The following is a 19,184-nucleotide window of genomic DNA, read 5'->3' on the forward strand; positions in this document are numbered from 1 at the left end:
AAAACTGATACCAAGCCTGCTTTTGCACTTATTCCTGTATATACAGGGGTAGCTTTTCCTGTCTATATTGGTATCATTTGCAGACACATCTAACAAAATTCCCAGATCAAAACTCAGTTTGGTGCCCTGCAGCACCATTCTGCTGACCTCCTGGTCACCCTACTGCAGTTAGCAGTAGCAAGGAGATCACGGTGAACTAGGCAGAGAGAAATGATCAAAGTAGGAGGTTAATATTCTGAATATACAGTTTCAGAACACCATTGAGTAGTTCCAAGTGAGGGTTGAAAACTATGTCACTGTGATCTAGTGTCAGTTTGGGATATAAGTCCTATCCCTTAAGATGTGTGAAACCAGTTTAATGCCATTTCCTAGTGATCTTTGTCAGCATCCCTAAGACACTGACATTCTACATGAGGGTTTCAGTCCAGACTGTAGTATGGTGTTTGAATTGCAGGGGAAAAAGGTAGAGAAATGATTTTTTAAAAGTGCATGCTTCTTGAACTTGCAGTGGCTCCCAATAAATATAGGGTTTTAGCAATATTATTCTTGGCAGAGGACGAATGGGAAGAAAGTTGTTGGTGTGTTAGCTCTGCAACCATTTAGAGGTTATATATAAGTATAAAATTCTTACCAGTGTTTCTTGCATTGGATAAATTTCCTGGCCTGCTCGGCACTTCCATCCACAAACTCCCACAAAATCTATCTTGCAATTAGTGTGCCTCTATAAATAAGATACATCAGTACCTTTTCCTTAGTTGGTCATGAGTCAGAGATGAAACTCTTTACACCATCTTCTCAGAAGAGTTAATATTAATTTGTCACTGTGAGCTCCCTTTCTCTATGTAGGTCTCAAACAAAATCCCCCCGTTTTGAAAGTCAGGATGGGTGATCTCCAATCCTGGGTGCTCTTCAGTCTTGTGAAGTCCTTTCTCCTCTGCTGGTGCACGAGCACATTGCTTCCCTCTCCCAGTTTGTTTGCAGGAGGATTTACCATGCTTGTGTGGACAGCTGAAGTTTTATTTTCCCATTTCCCCTGCCCCTGAACCCATGGGCTGAGTGAGCCTTGAGTCAGCTTTTGAACTGTACGGATTTACCGTGCAAGTCTCCAGGGCAAACAAGAACCTGTAGCAGTTTTCTTTAAAAGTCATGCCTCCAGCCTGAAGTTAAAATTCACAAACGTGTCAGCCATCCTCATACTCTGAGTAAGCTGGACCACAGGAGGTGTAATTTCATCAGTTATGCCAAAATGTGTCATCCTTGCACAGAGAAATAGTAATTTTGCACTTCATTCTAAGAGCTTAAAAGTGGCTGCTGCTTTGATCTTGTTTCAGCTCAGAGGGCAGGTGATGTGTCTGGGGAGGGCTTAGTGAAAAGCATATTTCATTATTGTTTTCTGTGTGGGTGTTTTGGATTAGTTTTGGTTTTTGTTGTGGTGGTTTGTTTGAGAGTGGGTTTTTGTTTGTTTGCTTGGTTTTGTTTTTCCAATTATTATCATTTCTACTTAAATTTCCAGTAGGAAATTTAAGAAGGGTCATTTAAGAAGTACTAAGCCTCTGGCCTTTATCACTGCATCCCTGAACTTGTGTCATTTCCAAAGCATTTTTAAGCTCTTGTGCCATAAAGAAGTCAAATAAGAAACAGAACTTAATTCAGTACCATTCCAAATTTTAGCAATGTAAAAGTGGTGTACAAAATGCAATTTAAGTATTTTCCTGCTTTTTAGTGTAGTGCATACATCCCTTCCTGACTGTCATGTTTCCCCAGTTTCTTTGGGATTGTTACTGCCAAAACAGAATTCTGCTAGAAGAAGCAGGTGGTGGGAGAAACCCAATGCAACAACACAGGAGAGACAAACAAGCCTTAACCTTTTTTATTTTCCATTCATTTGCTACTTAGTGACCTTCATCTTCTGCATGTTTGGAGACGGGTCCATCCTACCCTGGACATCAAATAGTGAAGAGGAGCTAAAAAGTATAACTAGATGCTAAATAAGCTTTTAGTCTTGTTTGGTTTTGTTTGTTTGATTTTGAGACACAAGGCCTGCTAGTCTAACTAATGAGCCGATGAATCTTAAAAGACTCATGAGAATTTTTTTTTTTTTTATGATTAACCCATTTAAACTTTTTTTTTAAAATTTCTTCTGCATAGTCTTCTCCCCAGATGTTATTTCCATGATTTTTTTTTCTAGTAAGTCTTGTTCTTCTTTTTTTTTTCCCCTTCTCATTTCCATTGCTTTACTCAACATAATCCAAAGCAGGGCAATAGTGGCATTTGTTCTGTACCAGAAAACTCAGAAATTAAGACTATAAGAGTAGCCTAATAAGAATGGGCTTTCCTTCTCTTCATGTGTTTTCCTTTCCTTTGCTCTGTTATTTCTAGTCTACCAATAATGGTCTTTTCATCTTTGGAAAAATGTAACATGTTTTGTTTACCAGTAAAAGTTGTAAGAGTGACCTTGTAGCACTGTGTATGGTTAGAAGCCTTTTTGGATCCATAGTGATCTGAGTAAGTGGTGAGTGTTTCTGTGGTGTTCCATCTTACCTAAAACACCTCCGATTTTAATAAATCTATTTTTTGGCATTTTCTTAGTAAGCTAATATTTTCATGAGTGTATTTTTTTTTCCCCCTAGTGCTGTATAATTTGTTGAAAAAAAAAAACTGCAAAAGTGACAGTGCTATCTTTGCTCTAGAAGCTGCTGACCAATTGATGAATTAACATAAATAATTATATTGTGAACACCTTTTCCTCCTATAACTTTTTGTGGTTTTTTTCCAAATCCATCTCAATGTTAATGCTGTTTTGCAGTCTCTTGAATGCTAGTGGGACTAGCATCTTAACCTAAACCAAATGACACACTTTCAAGTTGATAAAATCACTTCCTGACATTATTATTGTGACTTTGTGAGTAGATGAAGCTAAGTAGACATTATCCTTGTGCTAACGGAAAGTGTAAATTTCCCATTGTTCAAGTAAGATACAGTTTATCACTCTTTATCAGGACCCTATGGATTGTGCTGAAACACTCATTGGCATTTCATTAACTTTGTAATTAAGGGTGAAACCAAATAGCTTAATTATTTTACTGAAGTCTGAAAAGAAGCACTTAATGAAGATTTTCAGTACCCAATTCCCTTGAAGTGAGTTATGACACATCTGGCATGAAAACCTTCACACTTCACCCAGCTTTCATCTGGCAGTGCCCTATCACCTTCCAGTGAATGGTGCCACTTCACCATTTCCCCAGAAGCAGGAGTTATACACTTAGAGTTGCTTTTCCACAGGAATCTGAATCTTTTACTCACACTTTTCTTGTAACCTCTTTTCTGTTGGAGGCTGTCCCAGCCTACAAGCTGTAAGGGATCTTTCTTTTCTTATGTTGATTTTTTTTTTTTTAATCATAGCTAAAAGATAACTTCTCAAAACCATAGCTTGAAAAGGCATTTTTCTCTCTCTGAAATCTAATTCTGGAGGAGTTTGAACTCTGTAGTTCAAGCAGGGATTGTAATCCACATAATAAAAACATCTGCATGTTGTGTCCAATTGATTAATTAGCTGAAAAGATCCTTGGGATGAAGCAGGCTTGGCTGACAGATAAAATCCTCCAATTTATGCATATCTCAAGGGATTGGGTGAGTTTACTTATTATCCTCATTTCTTAGCATTTTTTCTCATTAATAAAAGCTTAGGCTGCTTTCTACCTGCATAGAATACAACCTGTGCATAGGGTGGCACTTGGGTGTTTAAGCAGGATATGTGCCTGTTATTCTCTGTGCCAGCATTTTAAAAAGTATGCTTCAAGTATTTTAAACACCTAACACTTGATAATGCATTATTTGTATTTTCATTTAATGAGGTTATTTAGGCATAAATTACAGGCTTGTATGGTTAAAAGGCTTATAGGACGTCACAGGATTAGCCAGCAAGTGGTGAATGACAGCAGCATTCACTTCAGTTGTGGCTCAAATAAAAGTTGGTTTCCTAAGGCAAAGACTCATGAGTCTTTCAAATCCAGATGGAAATATGCTGGGAATAAGAGGGATCCAACTCCATTGAATTTTGTTGAATCCACTTTCAGTTCTGGTTCTGCTGTATTTTTTAAGCACTTCCATGCTAATAACTGCGTTCTGTCAGACAGGGGAACTAATGTCTACTTTATTTTACAAAGATCTGAACTTCCAAGAGGATAACTGCCAAGGTCATGCAGGCATCTTACAGGCTAGAAAGTAAAGCTTTGGGTGCCTTTTTTTTTGCCTTTTTATTTTTTTTCTTTTTGATAGGCACAATGCAGTCTTCCATTTCCCACCAAAACTTGAGGTACCTTCTTCAGCCCCCATGAACCAGCAGCCTGGCCAGCTCCTCTCTTTGGTAGAGCTCCTGTGCTAGAGCAGTCTCCTCACTGCTGCCCTGGGCTTCCTTGAAGAGCAGGGCCAAAATCCAGGTGCCTGCCTGAGCCTGGCCTTTGACAGCTTGCAGTGGTGCCCTGATGCTCTGGGCATCCTTGGGACATTATCTTTGCATCTTTAGAAATGTGTTTATTCAGGTCTCTATAGAACATAGAGAAGTGGGAGTTGACTGCTTCTGGTTCACATCTAGGCATTGCCCAAGTGCAGCATTCCTCTTCCCACAGCTTTCCAAAGGCAGCATTCCACGAGGCTTCAGAAGTCTCTCAGTCGTGGAGGGGGAGTGTGGAGAGTCACATGGTGGTGTGTCGGTACAGGAGCTTTGCATGCACACAGAAACCCTGGTTTTACTGCACCAGCAAGAAAAATCCCTAAGGTCACACAACTGTGGCCTCCATCCTTGAGCATTTCTTAAAAATCACTCCAAAATAAACAACTTTTTAAACCTGATTTTTTAGCTTGTGAACAGGAGACAAACAGTGCACTGTGTGCTGCCCTTTGGCCAACATAGGATGTGTTCAAAGTAGTTTCTGTTTTGGAGACTTAAAATATTATTTTTCTTTTAGCCATGTTATGTGAAAACTAAAGCATGATGCTTGCTGGGCCTCAGCAACCAGAATTCAAAAAATGCCTTTCAAGTTCAGGGGAAGAATATTTACAAATCTGTGAGACATCTCTGGATTTTATGTTGCCCTGAGAAGATTCAGCCTGATTTGGCTAATTGCACTTCAAATCTAAATTTAACTTAATTTTACAACAGATTCTGGTTTTTTTCTTTCTGGAAAGAAATGCTAGTACTGTGTAAAATACACTGGTTTTGCTTGGAGAGACTTTTGGGTTTTATCTGAAAGAAATCAGACTCCCTTAAAACACTAACCTTCATTACAGTGAAGCATGCTGCTAGGAATACTGGGAAAGGTTAAAAACAGCAGTCTTGAGGCAAGCTGCTGATTGTTCATATTTGTGCAGAAAAAATATGGTTCCTTATTTACTAGATGCTTGCTCTGTGTTCATCCTAGTAAAAGATCCTCCTGCAGGCCTTAATACTGCTGCTATTTTACCTCCCCTAATGAATATTCAAAAGCTGCAGTCATTGAGGACTCAGGTGGCAAAAATAGTAAGATGATTGAAGCAAGCCTTGACATAAAAGCCTAAAAGTACATTTCCAACTACATGGAAATAATGCCGATTTCCCTTTCTGACCACGTAAATGAACCGTGCCAGAAAATCTCCCATGAATTAAATGCCTGTTTCACACACCAGTGTGATTGCATCTTTCTCTCTGTATGATGTGTTGTAATAAGTATGTTTAAAAAGAAAAAAAAAAAAAAGGGAAAAATACAACAGGGCTTTCTGTAATCCTCTCTCACAAAATGTATTGGAATTGAAAAATCGGTATAAAGGACACACTGTTAAGATATGGCAATGCATGCATTGTTTTCTACATAATGCAGTCAGAGTCTCCATGGTAAAAAGAAATTTTTATTTTATTTTTTTTTTTGTCACCATCAGCAGTTAACCTAAAGTAGGAGCTGCTCCATTTCATTATAGGTTAAATGGCTTACTACACAAAACTAGCTGAGAGACGTACAGCGCTAACGCTGCATTTTTTTAGTAGGTTTTAAAAACGTGCTCGAGGATCAGTGAAGAAAAAACAATGCAGCATATGTTATTGTTCTGGAATTTTTTTAATAGAAAGCGCTCCTTTCCAGCATTCCCCCTTCAGTGGAGTCACTTAGACACTTCCAGCTGGTGGCAGGGGATACAGCCATAATACAGCTTTCTCTGTCCCAGCTGTCTTTTTCATTACGTTAAATGCATTACGATGGCTGCACTGCCTTACAACGGCTCAGGTGCAGAAAGGTATAGGAAGAAATCTGCAACTATGTGTTTTTGTAGTGACTGCAAGCTCCTGCGAGATCTCTGAATCCTGAATGTGTTCCTGGCTCTGGTCACAGATCTCCTTCCAATCACTGGAACGTTTGCTGTAAGGGCTGGCTAAAGGTGCCCGAGGAAATCACCTTTTACAAGGGAGCATTGTTGTAAAGGATTTTTAATGCATTATGGCTCACGCAGCATCACAGTTAAAGAAAAACAGGGATTTAGAAATAAATGCTGAGGAAGAAACTGAGAAAAAAAGAAAACACAGGAAAAGATCCCGGGATCGGAAGAAAAAGGTATCTAGTTCTCTGCCAAATTCTGAACAGGGATTCTTTTGTTTTAATTTTCTTACCTTGCAATTGAAGTACTAAAAGCTTGTTCTTGCCTGTAACTTGGTAGCTGTTGGAGTAATTTGTTAACATTGTAAAATATCATTTGTAACCACGGCTGTGGGGTTTGCAAAGCAATTGAATGTTTAATTGGATATTAGTTGATTGCAGTGATGATGCAGAAGGTGTGCATTCATTTCCCACTTATGTTACTGTGATATGCAAACTGTCTGTGAGTTGGAAATAGTTTGTAACCATCATGTGGGGTTTAATGCTGAGCTTTCTCACAGGTTTAATAGCAAAGCATAGCATAATAGTTTAGTCTTACATGCAGGTTACTTAAAAGGGATGTGTGTAGAGGCAGATTTTTTTTTCTTTGTGTTGGGACTGTGTCACATGTTTGGCTTCTGAAACATCCATTTTTGGGATAATGCTATAGAAATAAGGTGTTTCAGTGTTTCTCTCTCTTTTTCTTACCGGTGAGCTGTTTAACAGAATTGAGCTGTAACAGTCTGTTACTAGCAACTTTCTTTTGTTAGGAAAATACATGGCCGAGATTACAGAGCCTGGTTTTTCTCTGCTGTAGATTTGTCTTAGCTGCAGAAAACCCTTCAGCAAACTAGGATCTGTAAAATTCAGTAGGCACTGCATTGCTCATTGTTCAGGTCAGGAGCCTCTGTGTGATTCCAGGCTTACTGTTTCTCTCTAAGGTATAAAGCAAAATAGTTATGGTTTGTGGCATAATGACAGATAAAGAGGCCAGCTACTTTGGCAGCTCTGAGGATGTGTCCTTATAAATGACACCTTGTACTCTGCTCCATAGAAATAAGGCCCTGCCACAATTTCTTGTCTTTGGCTGTATTTCATGATAATTTTTTCAAGAACATATCAAGGAGCCAGTTGCCTTTAGAGAGACCTGGGCATGTAGTTTTTCCGTGTGCCTTTGTGAAATCCCCCTGAGGGGGAGATTGGATAATCTTCATATGCTCAGAGAAGCTGTGCATGTGCTTCCTAAATGACATGTAGATTTCCTCTAACATATGTGCATCTTTTGCTTGGGCGAGAGTCAGCGTTTCCCTGCCCTTTTCTCTTTCTCCTCTGCCCTGGCAGTACTATAGCTAATGAAAAGCACCGAGAAACCCACTGCCTTCTGTTCTAGCGAGCACGTTAGGAGACTCTCAATGTGCTGCAGTACATTTGCTGCAGCCAGCTACACTGTAGGCATTTTTTCTATGTCAGTGTATAGGTCTTCTGAATCATCTTCCAGGATAAAGGACAGTATGAAGATAAGTTTCTGTCTTTGAGGTGAATTTTGAGGTGCTGCTGTTTGAAAGCAGCCTGAAGTAGTAATATTTTTCTTGGCTGCTGTTTAGGTTATGTGCAGGTGTGTAATGTTGCTGTCAGGGTGGGTTTCCCCCCATCTGAAAATGACTGTAGCAGTAAGGAATTAATTGTAGGAGCTGTCCCCTCAGCCCATATTTACCTATGGCTTGTGAGCTAAAATGTATAGTCTCTCAGCTGAATCTACTCGTGCTGCAGGAAGCCCACGTTGTTCTTGATGTGCTCAAGTTTAACAATAGCATGCCCAACCAGATCCATGCACTGTCTTTGTGTAAGGGAGCTTCCTCACAGCTCAGAATTAGAACAATATAGAAGGGATATGGCAGTGAGAGGCTCTTGATTCAGTGAGGTGAGACAATTGCTTTGTGGACAAAAATGCTTTATTGTTTATACAACACTGCTGTAGAGAGGAGATCTCTCAGCAACCAGAGTGGCACATGGATAAATATCTGCCTATTAACCTCAAATATATGGATTTCTCTTAGTGTTTTATTTCTGCATCTTAAGAATAAGAGAAAACAGAGAGCTTTTGCTGCACCAAATATTTTGGGGTGTTTTTTTTTTTTTTTTTTGTTCTCCTCCCCACCTTTTGGAATTTGGTAGCTTATTCCAGTTTCTTTCTGAGTTTCCTTAGGACTCTGCAGATTCAGGACAGGTAGAGGCCCTCTCTAGCAGGAGAATGGAACAAAACCCAGCAATTGCTTCCCTTACCTCTCATACATTCTCATATCAAAGACATGGTTTTATTACCCAGTACATAGGGCGTAGGAAGTCCAATAATTTGGTTTGCCATTTTGTGCTTTCCTGACTATTTAAAACATTTTCCCCCCAAATTTTCCACTATGAGTAGTGAGTCACTTCTTGTTCCTCTGCACCACCCACAAGCAGGCAGTACTCGGGGATTTTTTTGTTGATCACATGATATTGCACAAAGCTTACCCTTTGCTTAAGCAGCATGCAGAAATATCCTTTAGAGTCTTCCAATCACTTTGGAAGAACAGAGAATGCTAATGATTCTGGATAATTTATACAGTAAAGAGCCCAAGGCAACCAATGGTTAGAAAGTAAGGCTGGTGGGATCAGCCAGTGTCTCAGTCTGGTGTGATACTAGCAACAGTCATGCTGATTTATGTTCCTGTTTAGTTGGAGGATGGCAGTCTGAGGGGAATATTTCACTGCTTTTGACTGGTTAAGCAATTTACAGTGCAGTAACGTTCCTGTGAAGGCTTGCTTCAAGACTTGTATGAGAGAAATGACCTTTTTAAAAACACACACAGAACAACAACCCGTGTTTTGTCCCATCCCATTTGATTTCAAGGTGAAATTTTCAAATTGCCCCTCTTAGCTCTGTGGAGAGGTTGTGCTTCTGTGCCCTGCGGCCCCACCACACTTCTTCTGTTTGCTGGCATTCAGGACATTCCAGGCCTTTGCTGAAGGTTCTGAAAGGTTCAGAGCTTACCTGGCTTAACTCAGGCAAGAGAAAGGGATAGGGCCAGCTAAGTGAAGGATCTGCATTATACAGGTTTCCCATTTATTCTGTTCGAGTTCATATTACAGCTTCACACAGTTCTGCCTCTGGATGGTTGTGCAGTGTCCTACACTGAAAATAGTTTGAGTACATCCAAGGGCAGACCTGAGCCTTTAATGGTATCTCAGAACAAGCCAAACCTCTCTTAGAAATAAATGATTGATAGGATAGCTTGCTTGATACTAGCCAGTGCAGCTCTGTCATATGTAGTTTTGTTTGTGAAAACTAGAAATTGTTTATCCTATAATAATGTCTGGATAGAAATTGGTTGCTTAGTCAGTGCCTTTCCTAAAATAAAGGTGAAACATCTGAAGGGTTTTTTGTGTTCTCTGTTCGGTACATATCAGAAGAGAAGGACAGGTCTTGGCACACAGTCAATGATTTATGTTTTATACAATATTTAGTAGGACTGAAGTGATTTCCATTTATGTGTAGTGCTCAGGAGCTCTTGTGTTCTTTGGGAACACAGAATAATTTGATCATAATGCAAAGCCTGGCTGCTGCTGTCCCTGAGATGTTAAAGGCTGTTGCTGTCACGGCCTCTGCTGCTGCAAACTTGTGGGCAGCAGGGAAAACAATCCACGTCAGTGTCACAAATCCTGCTCATTTCCTCATAAGGCTCATGGTGTTTGAAGGTTTTACTAAACTCCCAGGTATGCTGCAAAAATCGCCTTGCAGTTTCCTAATGGAAGTAAATGGAAATGCTGTGTCAGGAACGACCAGCTGTAGGTGTTGCAGCTGCTTTGAGGAGCTTGTGCATCTTCTGGGCTGGGCTCTGCTGCCAGCCCCAAGGGCCTGTGAGAGATGCCTTGGGCTGCCCAGCCTTGCAGAGCTGGGAACACCTCCCAGGGCAGCAGGACCTCAGGAGGCCATCATCACATCCTCCCACTTTTTCCTTTCCCCTCAGCACTCCCGGGGCTCTCAAATGTTTTACAGACCTCACCTGTGTGAAGGTTTTAGTGCAAATGGCAATTTTCGTGTGCAAATAAATCTACCAGTTACCAGGAAAAGCTTTAAACTCAGATAATAACTAAAAATCCCCATTCTTTTTTTATGACATGTATTTTCATTGTTTTTAACAAATCTTGATCAGAGGTCTGTTTCACGGCTTCTGAACAGTTGGACTTGAATGTTGTAAAATCTAGACATGTTGAGTACAAGTGATTGTGCTTTCTGTCATTTGTGTTAAAGCACAAACCAGGCAGACGTTGCTCTGACATCTGGGAACATGACCTATGGTAAGGCAAAAGATTGTGTAGATTAAGGGTCTGAAAGAAAAATTGATAAGTCAGTGATCTTTTGTAAGTAAAGTCAGTCAGTTTATTTTGTAAGTAAAATTTCAGTCATATCCTTGATTTTGGACATGATGCTCTGTCAGAGGCAAATCAAATGGAATAGAAAGGTATTTCTGATAGATGTTATGGGGCACTGGTGGATGGGATATCTGCTAACAATGCTGAGTTCTTACCAGCGTGGAGCTTGGTGGTGAGAGAGTGTTTCTATTCAGCTGGAAAAACAATTCCTTCTTTGAAGATGACCCCAAAAGGAATGAAACTATTCCATTGTATTGTGTGGGGAGCACTACAGCATCATTTGAAGTGGGCACTGCTCAGCGTTACTTCGTTGTTTATGAACCCAGAAAAAAATTTTGCGCTGTTACGTTTTTATTTAGTGGGGTTTAGAACATTTACCTTTTCCTTTTCACCTTCCTGATGCCTCGGGGTTGTGCTGTCACAAGGGATGCCCATTAGTCACTGTGCAAGTGTCAGTTTGGGTTAAAACCTGTGTTGTGCCAAATGCTTCCAGCTTGTGGTGGGAGGGGATGGGCAAGAGGAGGGAGGACCAACCGTGGGCAGCCTCACTGTTAGAGGGAGGTGGCTCCATGACTGGATTTACAGCTGGACTCTCAGGCAGTGTAAATCAATACTGCTGCTACTGCCTGGCTGGTGTTAACACAGAGTCTTTTATCCTTCTGGCTTTTCCACCCAGGCTGGGTTGGTTTTTTGGTGGGCTTTGTGTTTTGTTGGTTTTCTTTTTTTTTTAATTGACAGTTGAGGGAAGGGGAAAATGGGATGCTGTTGAAAGCAAAAGTAAGTTCAAAGATGGTTAGTGAACAGTGATTTAAGAAGGAAAAAAAATCTTATATGATTATGAGTGTATGAATATTCAACCCTGTGCCAAAAGTCAAAACTCTGCTAATTTCAAGCTCTTAACTTGCCTGAAGTGATGGCTTCAGGATAAATGATGCATACTTTGATGCTATTCCCTTTGGGCATTCACTAAATATTTGTTACTGTGAGCCAAAATACTTGTCAGCTAGTGGAACTGACTGAGCACCTGCTAAAATTGAGTGTTAGACTCATTCAGACCTAGTTTGACTGGAACAGGGAGCAGGGGGAAGGAGGTGGGTTGAGAACTAGGCTGTTGGTGGATGGGATGGAACATACGTGGACAGAGGAAAGAAACAGAGAAAAAATAAAGCGTGAGTTGTAAATTGTACTAAAAAGAAAAATTGCTTCTCAGACAAAGGCTGATGTATTCTCACAGAGATTTGCCTGGAGTTCAGACAATAAAAGGCTGGATTTGCTGCTGTTCAGAAGTTTGCGCAGGCCACTGTTAGAGTCGTATCAGGGATTTTGTGGCTGAGGAGTGGGACTAGCACAGAGGGCAGAGGATGAGGTTTCCAGGCTTTGATGGGCCCCAGTGCTCCTGTCCAGATGGAAACCTCTGGAGGCCTTTCAGCACTCTGGAAAATGATCCCTTCCTGTCGGACTGGAACATGCTGGAGTCGCCCATCACTTCAGGTGATGAGCTCAACAAAGGTGGCACAGCTGCCCCACGTTGTTCCTCACTCCAGCTACCCAGCCCTGGCAGTACCCCTGTATTTTAAAGCCAAACCTCTAGGTGCCTTCTGAGGATAAATCAGTGTGTGTGAGGCAAGCTAAAGGAATGCCCTCCTTTTCAAGTATTGAGTATTCTCCAGCCTTGCAGCTTCAGCTTTGGGCATTCTGCATATCAGGCTCTGGAATCTCTGGTGGGTTTTTGGGTTCATATAACACTTAAAAAAGGAATCTTTTTCTTGTGTCTGTTGCCTGGTGTTGTATTTTTGTGGAGTTCTGCTTGGTTAGCCAGTGCTCTACAGGGTGGATAATTACTGACCACCACAGAAGAGATCAGCTTCTCCTTTTATTTATTACAGAGATCACTGTGTGGTAACTTGGAAGTGAAATTCAGCATGATATTTCTTTAGTATTTATTCAAGGAAGACTAATGTGGAAAGGAGAATTAGATTGAAATAAGAAGATCGTCTTGTTAATTGAAAAGAAAATTCACTCTGGGATGTGTTTTATTTTTTTATAAATCATAATTTTGCCAATAAGCGGAAAGCTCTGACAATTTAGTAATACGAGTTTGTCACGTAAAATATTTATTGCACTGAGATTTACACAAACAGTTGCCTTTGTATTGTGAACCAGAACTAAAACTTTGTTTTGATTTTTTAGTTGCAGAAAGACACAGGACATGATCTACTTCATAGCTGCCTTCATCTGAAAACTTTAGACAACTTCATATGATTTTGTTTTAAAAACCTGAAGTATGTATTTTACCCAATATTTTTTGTTCAGCAGTGTTCTATTCACAGTTTTGGATTTCACCTTATTGGGCAGCCAAATGCTGTGCTATCACAGTTTATTTATCAATCTTAAATCTCAGTTTGAGAAGTCATTTCAGCATCTCTTATTTTTTCACTGAAAAATCCTTTAGAATTAGAGAGAAAAGCACAAGATAGAAGGGTTCACTTATGTTTCTGTTACCCTGGTCCATATTAATCCAATTGAAATCAATGGGGTTTTATGGAAGAAGTTGCATCTTAGTAAAAGTGGTGTATCCATGTCCTGTGATAGCACACTGATGAGTGCAAGCAGGAAATGAAGGTCTGTACCTTAACAAGAATCCACAGCCCCATCCTGGCAGGGCACCCAGACACAAGATCTCCATTTAATTCATGGGTGCTATGTGACATTTCACAGAGCCTGCTGGAGCTGCCTCAGCAGCATCTCCACCAGTGGCATGAAGCCTGATGCCTCTGGTCACCCCAGCTCTACCAGGAGCCAGCCAGGCTCCCAGCTGTGCTTGGTGCTTCACCCGTTAAATTCATAACTTAAAATACAAAGAGAAACCCCTCTGTGACCTTGTCACTTGCTTCCCTTCTGCAGAAGGAGACACCAGCTCTAGTGGAAGGTGTCCCGGCCCATGTCAGGGAGGTTAAAACTGGGTGATATTTATAATATTTCCAACCCAAGCTATTCTTTGATTCTGTGAATTACATTCATGTATTCCACATTCGTTTGTAATACCCCTGGAAGTACAAATGCATAGATGAGATAAAGGTGTAATATGTCAGTTGTTTGTATTTTGAAAGCAGTGAAGTATGTATGGTTTTTCTGTGAAATCCTGTCAGCTCAGCTCTGAGCTGCAGGCCTGTCCTTAACCCTCCAAGCCGCTGCCTCTTGAACTAAGATGCTCTTAAGTACCCAGGCTCTGCTGGAGAAAGGGAGGAGAGTCAGAGGAGGAGACAGGTAGTTGAATTGTGAGTGCCAGGAAAGGATTTCCTGGAGCTGCTGAAGAGGCTGTTCTTGCATTATCGTGTTTTCAAAGCAGATCCTTGAACTCTGGTGGACTGTGGGCAGCTGGTAACTGACACAAATCCAAGGATTTGTGCGTTTCCCTAATGGTGAGGAGAAACACAGGGTGTAACACAAACACCCCAGCACTTACGATGATGTGGCCTGTCAAGCTGGGATGGTGCTCTGGCACACAGCTGCTTGTGTGGCATCCTTGTGCCCTCCTCAGCCTGAGCACCAATCCTGCTGCCCTCTACAAGAGCAGGATTTACACACAGCAAAACACCTTTAATGCACATATGGCATGGGTTTGTGTGAGCAGGGGGGGAGCTGGGGGTCATGGCCTTGCTTGGGACTCCCCAGCTGAGTGTTTTGCACCAGTGCATCCAGAGCCCTGAGCTGGGCATCTCCAGAGTGTCCCTGCTTCCCACAGGGAGCCTCCTGCTCTGTTAGGGACCACTTACCCTGGGAGAGGTGGCATGGGTGCTGCAAGGGGTTTTGTTCCAGAGGGAAGTGTGTTCCCTTTGCAGTGGCTCCAGGAAAGCCTGGCTCAGCCCAGTGCCAGAGCTGTTGGCCAGGCTGGGTCCTTAGGGAGAAGCTGTCCACGAAGTTGTTAACAGTGTTTTCAGAAGTGCTGTGGCTGTGTGTTGTTGCCCTGATTTTTTAAAGTTTTTCTAAGCCTTCTGAATTTTACATTCTTGTAACAAACTTTCTCACACTCTTTTTGTAAATAACTTCTTGTTTTGCATTCTTTTATGGAGGAAGAGAAATTTTATAGATGTTGGTTTGTCCAGTGTCATTGGAGAGGTGGCACTGTCACCCTCCAATCTACTGTCACTTTTGGAAATCTATAAATGTTGGAGTCAGAAATTAAAAATGCCTTTTTTACCATGAGAAGAGCAGTGTGTCCACATTGTGTTATTTCATGTCCTATAGCGACAGTGTGAATGTTTTTTAATTAATTTCTGTAATTTGCAGTGATTCTGTTCCATTGCTGTCATTGATTCCAAAAGAAATTATAAATCCTGTTCTAAATGAATGGACAGTTTGAAAAGAACAAGTTGTTAGAGTGAAAAGTTTAACGGTCTTTTTAAACTTGTCTCTTTTCCTTTAAAATTCTTCAAATTAAAGTATCACCAGCGATTTCTGCATCACATTCTTAGTTCACAAAGCTCAGAACAATTCACAAGTCAGTGTGGTTGCTGATATCTAACCTTTCAGTTAGAGCAGCCTTGTTTGCATGTTGTAAAGAGCTTTCCTTAAAGGCAGTATAATATATAGAAACTATCTGACACTGTCCTGCATGTACCCTCTAATAAATGCTGCTTTTACCTGCCCTGTTTCTCGTTGTTAGAAGGCACAGTTATGGAGCTCACTTTCTGTTCCACACATTGGTTCATTTTCTGGTGAATTGTAAATGTCAGGATGCAGAATCACTCCTTCATTGACTTCCTTTAGTTAAACAAGATTTTCACAGTCAGCTGGGCTGTTGTCCTTCCCTGTGTTCTCTCCAGATGGGTGAACTTGAGGACGTGCTCCCCGGCCTTCTCTGGGAAGGTGTAGAAAAGCAGAGTTGTGCAATATCCATTGGATAGGTCCTTCTGCTCCCTAACATGAATTATGGAGCATTTTACTAACAAAAGGCAAAGGTGGAACTGAGGCACTGACTGTAGTTAGCTACAGTCACTTTTCCAGTGGTGAATCAGAATGTCTTACAAATACAGGCACTCAGAGCTTTTGATTAAATTCCTTCATAGGTTGAATAATTTTATTTCCTCCCACACAGCTTTTTTTCTTTCTCCCATTATTGCATTACCACTGTTTCTGGACCCTACTGGGGTATCTCTGAAATTGCAATCATTTCTCTTCCATTAGTCACTGGCTTAATGGTGAGCATTTGCAGCCATCCCAAGAGCTGAATGTACCATTGGCCCTTGAGGAAAGAGGTGCCTGGGTGCTCTCAGTGACCTGTTCTCCTGCTCCTTTGGATCTGTATGAATCTGGCAATAACCTCTGGTGCTGAGGCCAGTGTTTTCATGCTCAGACTGTAGGAAGAATGAGTGCAGATATTTTTCACAGACTGCTGGCTAGTCCCTGAAGCGCAGGTGGACGAGCCGTGCCCAAGGGAATAGATCTCCCCAGAGGAGAGAGATGTGCACCAAGCACCTCGTGGTGCAGCAAGTCAGGAAAGAGGCTCAGTCTATGAGTGAGTAAATGCAGCATTTTCCTGAAGTGCTGAGGAGGCCTCTCTCAAAACAGCCCTTTTTTTTTTTTTGGCCAGGCAGTAGCAGACAGTATGTTCTGGAGGGTGGCTATGGATGGCTTCTACAGAACAAAACTCTGAAAAGTTAAAACATTGCATAGTGAAATATTGCTGAGAAGTGGGTGGCGAAGGTTTCCTCTATTACATTTTTACCATCTAAGCAGAAAAAACATCTTCAAGGAGAATTGGTGAATGCACTGGATACCTGCAGTCCTAGTTTTTCTTGCCACTTGATTTAATATGAAACCACCACCACTTTGAAGCTGTTAAACATCAAAATTCTGATAACTAAAGACTGCTGTTTTTCTACCAGCCTGAAAAGATTAAAAAGATGTTGAGAGGAAAACATGTCTCATGACAGTGGGTGCACAATCAAAGTTTCTAAGTAGGGCAGCCTGAGGAGCAGCCAACGCTTTTTAACAGTTATGGGAAAGTGTATGTTTCTTGATGTTCCTATCTGATATCTTTCTACCTTTTTTTTGTACTATCAGACTGTCTGTTTATGCTCAAAGAAGGCTTAATAAATGTTTTGCACACTCAGCACACACTGCCCACATAAAAGAGGAAAAGTATGCCAACTTCCAAGTCATCCAAGCAACAAACAAAGAATAGGGGGTTCACCACTGACTCTTCCAGTTTGATCTTAAACAGTTTATTTAATTGCTGGGGGTTTTGTCCATAAAACATCTCCATGTTTTTGTTCTTGTGCGTTTTAAGGATCTCTTTTCAAATGTCAAGCCCTGGTTGTTTTTCTGTTCTTGATATAGAATGTATTTTTTCTATGTCCTGCATAAGGTTCATGGCCACAAAATACAAAACCCTGTGCAGGGTTTAGAGTTTTTTAATGACCTTTGGGCTGCTGAGTGCTGTCCTGGTGTGTGACCTATTGGCTGTGTCCACAGCTATCAGGAACCTTTTTGCTGATGTCTTACCATATTTCTGGAGGAGAAATAAAATTTTTAAAGAATTTTGTGCTTTCTGAAAAAGTTTTGGTGGAGAGGAAGTTTGCATGATAACAGTTCTAATTATGGTTCCTGGTATTCAGTATAAATTTACTGGGTTTTAGATTAATTTTTTTAATATTATACCAAACTTTTAATTAAAGGCTGTTTTAGGAGGACTGATCATATTAGGTAAATTGCAGATAGAAACCCATATTGTTTACAGAGATTTTGTAAAGCTCTTTAGAATTTTTTGTGTCCCAACCACTATACAGTGAAGTTATCCAAATCCTGGCTTTAGAAGTGCATGAGTTTAATCTAAAACAGCCAAATGTAGTGTATTTTATAATGTTGTATGTGTCTTTTTGCTGGCCTGTGTGCTTGTTATCCTTGAAGCTAAACTCACTGAATTGTGGTCAAGTCAGAGGTCCAATTAGCAGAACCATTGAACATATGCAATAAATTCAGCTTGAAAGGCCACATGCACAATCTGCCTTGGGTTGGAAAGCCAAGAGATGCTGTGACCAAACAAGATCCGCAGGGAAGCTGTTCAGAATTGTAGCCCATTGTTCCCAGCAGCAAAGTTGCCCCTTTCTCCTTGTTTACTACCAAATGCAAATGAGCAAACAGGGCTGGTGCACTTTTGAAGCTAGTCAGTTTGAGGGAAGATGAGGAAAAAGGAGTGAAAGGATTAGAAAGAGCCTTGATGTTGAAATGGGAGCAGCAATGGCAAAGAGGGAAGGAATGACTGAGGCAGCTGACCCAGAAGTTTGGCTTTATTTTGGCTGCAACTAGGTGCTGGAAGATGAACTCCTCATTCTGAGGAGCTCCTTATTAACTCAAAATGTTTTCCCAATGCCAAGTCAGTAGACGAAACCTGGGAGAGAAGGAAGCAGACAGGAAGGACAAAGTCAGCAAAAATTCATCCTCTGCTGGGGCCTGGGCTCCCAGCCCTGCTGAGTTCAGGGAGGGCTGCAGCTCCTCTCAGGACAGAGCCAGCAGGCTCTCTGGGCAGCAGGGGCAGTCCTTGGCTGGCAAGATGGCCAAGGGGACATCTCTCTTCCATGAGAGCATCCTCTGTACGGCACGTGAGCAGGCAGGGAGCTGCCTGCAGGGCTGCTGCTCTCAGTGCCTGGCTGCAGGGGGGACTGCAGTGGTGCCTGTGAGCCCCCCCTGCCCAGGCAGAGCTGCTGGCCTCAAGGTGGGCAAAATGACAAAAACCCTCGAGGTGTGTATAGCAGGGTGAGAAATTTAATTGTTTGGAGGACATCCAAGCAATTGCATCTGATTAAGTCCTTGAAAAGAGAATATCTGTTACCTGGTTGCATGAATGTATACAGGGGTATGGAATATAGTGTTTTGTCAAGGTCCACATACAAAGAGTTAACCACAAATTAATTGGGGCTTGTCAGATTTAAGATATTTCTGGTACAGTGTTGAACAATTAATGTACGCCCACAAAATAACAATTGTTCCCTAAAATTGTAGTCTGTTAACCTAAATATATTATTTTTAATTCTTAAAATTTAGTGGTGAAAATGAAATTCAGCTTAATGTCTTTTTGTGTTTCTTTTTCATTTGCAGTAAAATTTTCTCACATTTTCTTGACAAGTCAAAAATCCATGTCCTAGTTTTTGCAAGACATGCTCTGTGTGCCTGCCTGTTTCCTAGAAAATAGTTGTCCAAATGAATTGTCTGAGAAAGAAGCAAAGGTCATGTCCCAAAAAGGAAAGTAAAGTCACAGATTATATTAATATTCAAACTTAACAGTATCTTAAGGAAAAATTGAGGAAATACACAAAAAAGAAAAATAAAACTTGAGGAGGGAAGCAGGAAGAGATTGGACAAAGCTAGCCAGAAAAATCCCTGCCAGAT

General features: G+C 41.1%; 1 protein-coding gene across 4 annotated transcripts in view; it reads left to right on the forward strand.

The window, feature by feature from the left end:
* Window positions 1–19,184, forward strand: part of ANK3 (ankyrin 3) — a 289,144-nt gene that overhangs the window by 89,268 nt on the left and 180,692 nt on the right. Inside the window, exon 1 of one of the 4 annotated variants that reach the window (XM_041475670.1) lies at window positions 6,465–6,578. The exons of the other annotated variants lie outside the window; for them this stretch is intronic. Coding sequence (XP_041331604.1) covers window positions 6,465–6,578 — 114 coding nt within the window. Of the gene's footprint in view, window positions 1–6,464; window positions 6,579–19,184 lie in introns of those variants that run through there. 4 annotated transcript variants of the gene reach the window in all.

This window comes from Pyrgilauda ruficollis, unplaced genomic scaffold, assembly GCF_017590135.1.
Source record: "Pyrgilauda ruficollis isolate IOZ18807 unplaced genomic scaffold, ASM1759013v1 scaffold11, whole genome shotgun sequence".
In the NCBI taxonomy this organism is placed as follows: Eukaryota; Metazoa; Chordata; class Aves; order Passeriformes; family Passeridae; genus Pyrgilauda; species Pyrgilauda ruficollis.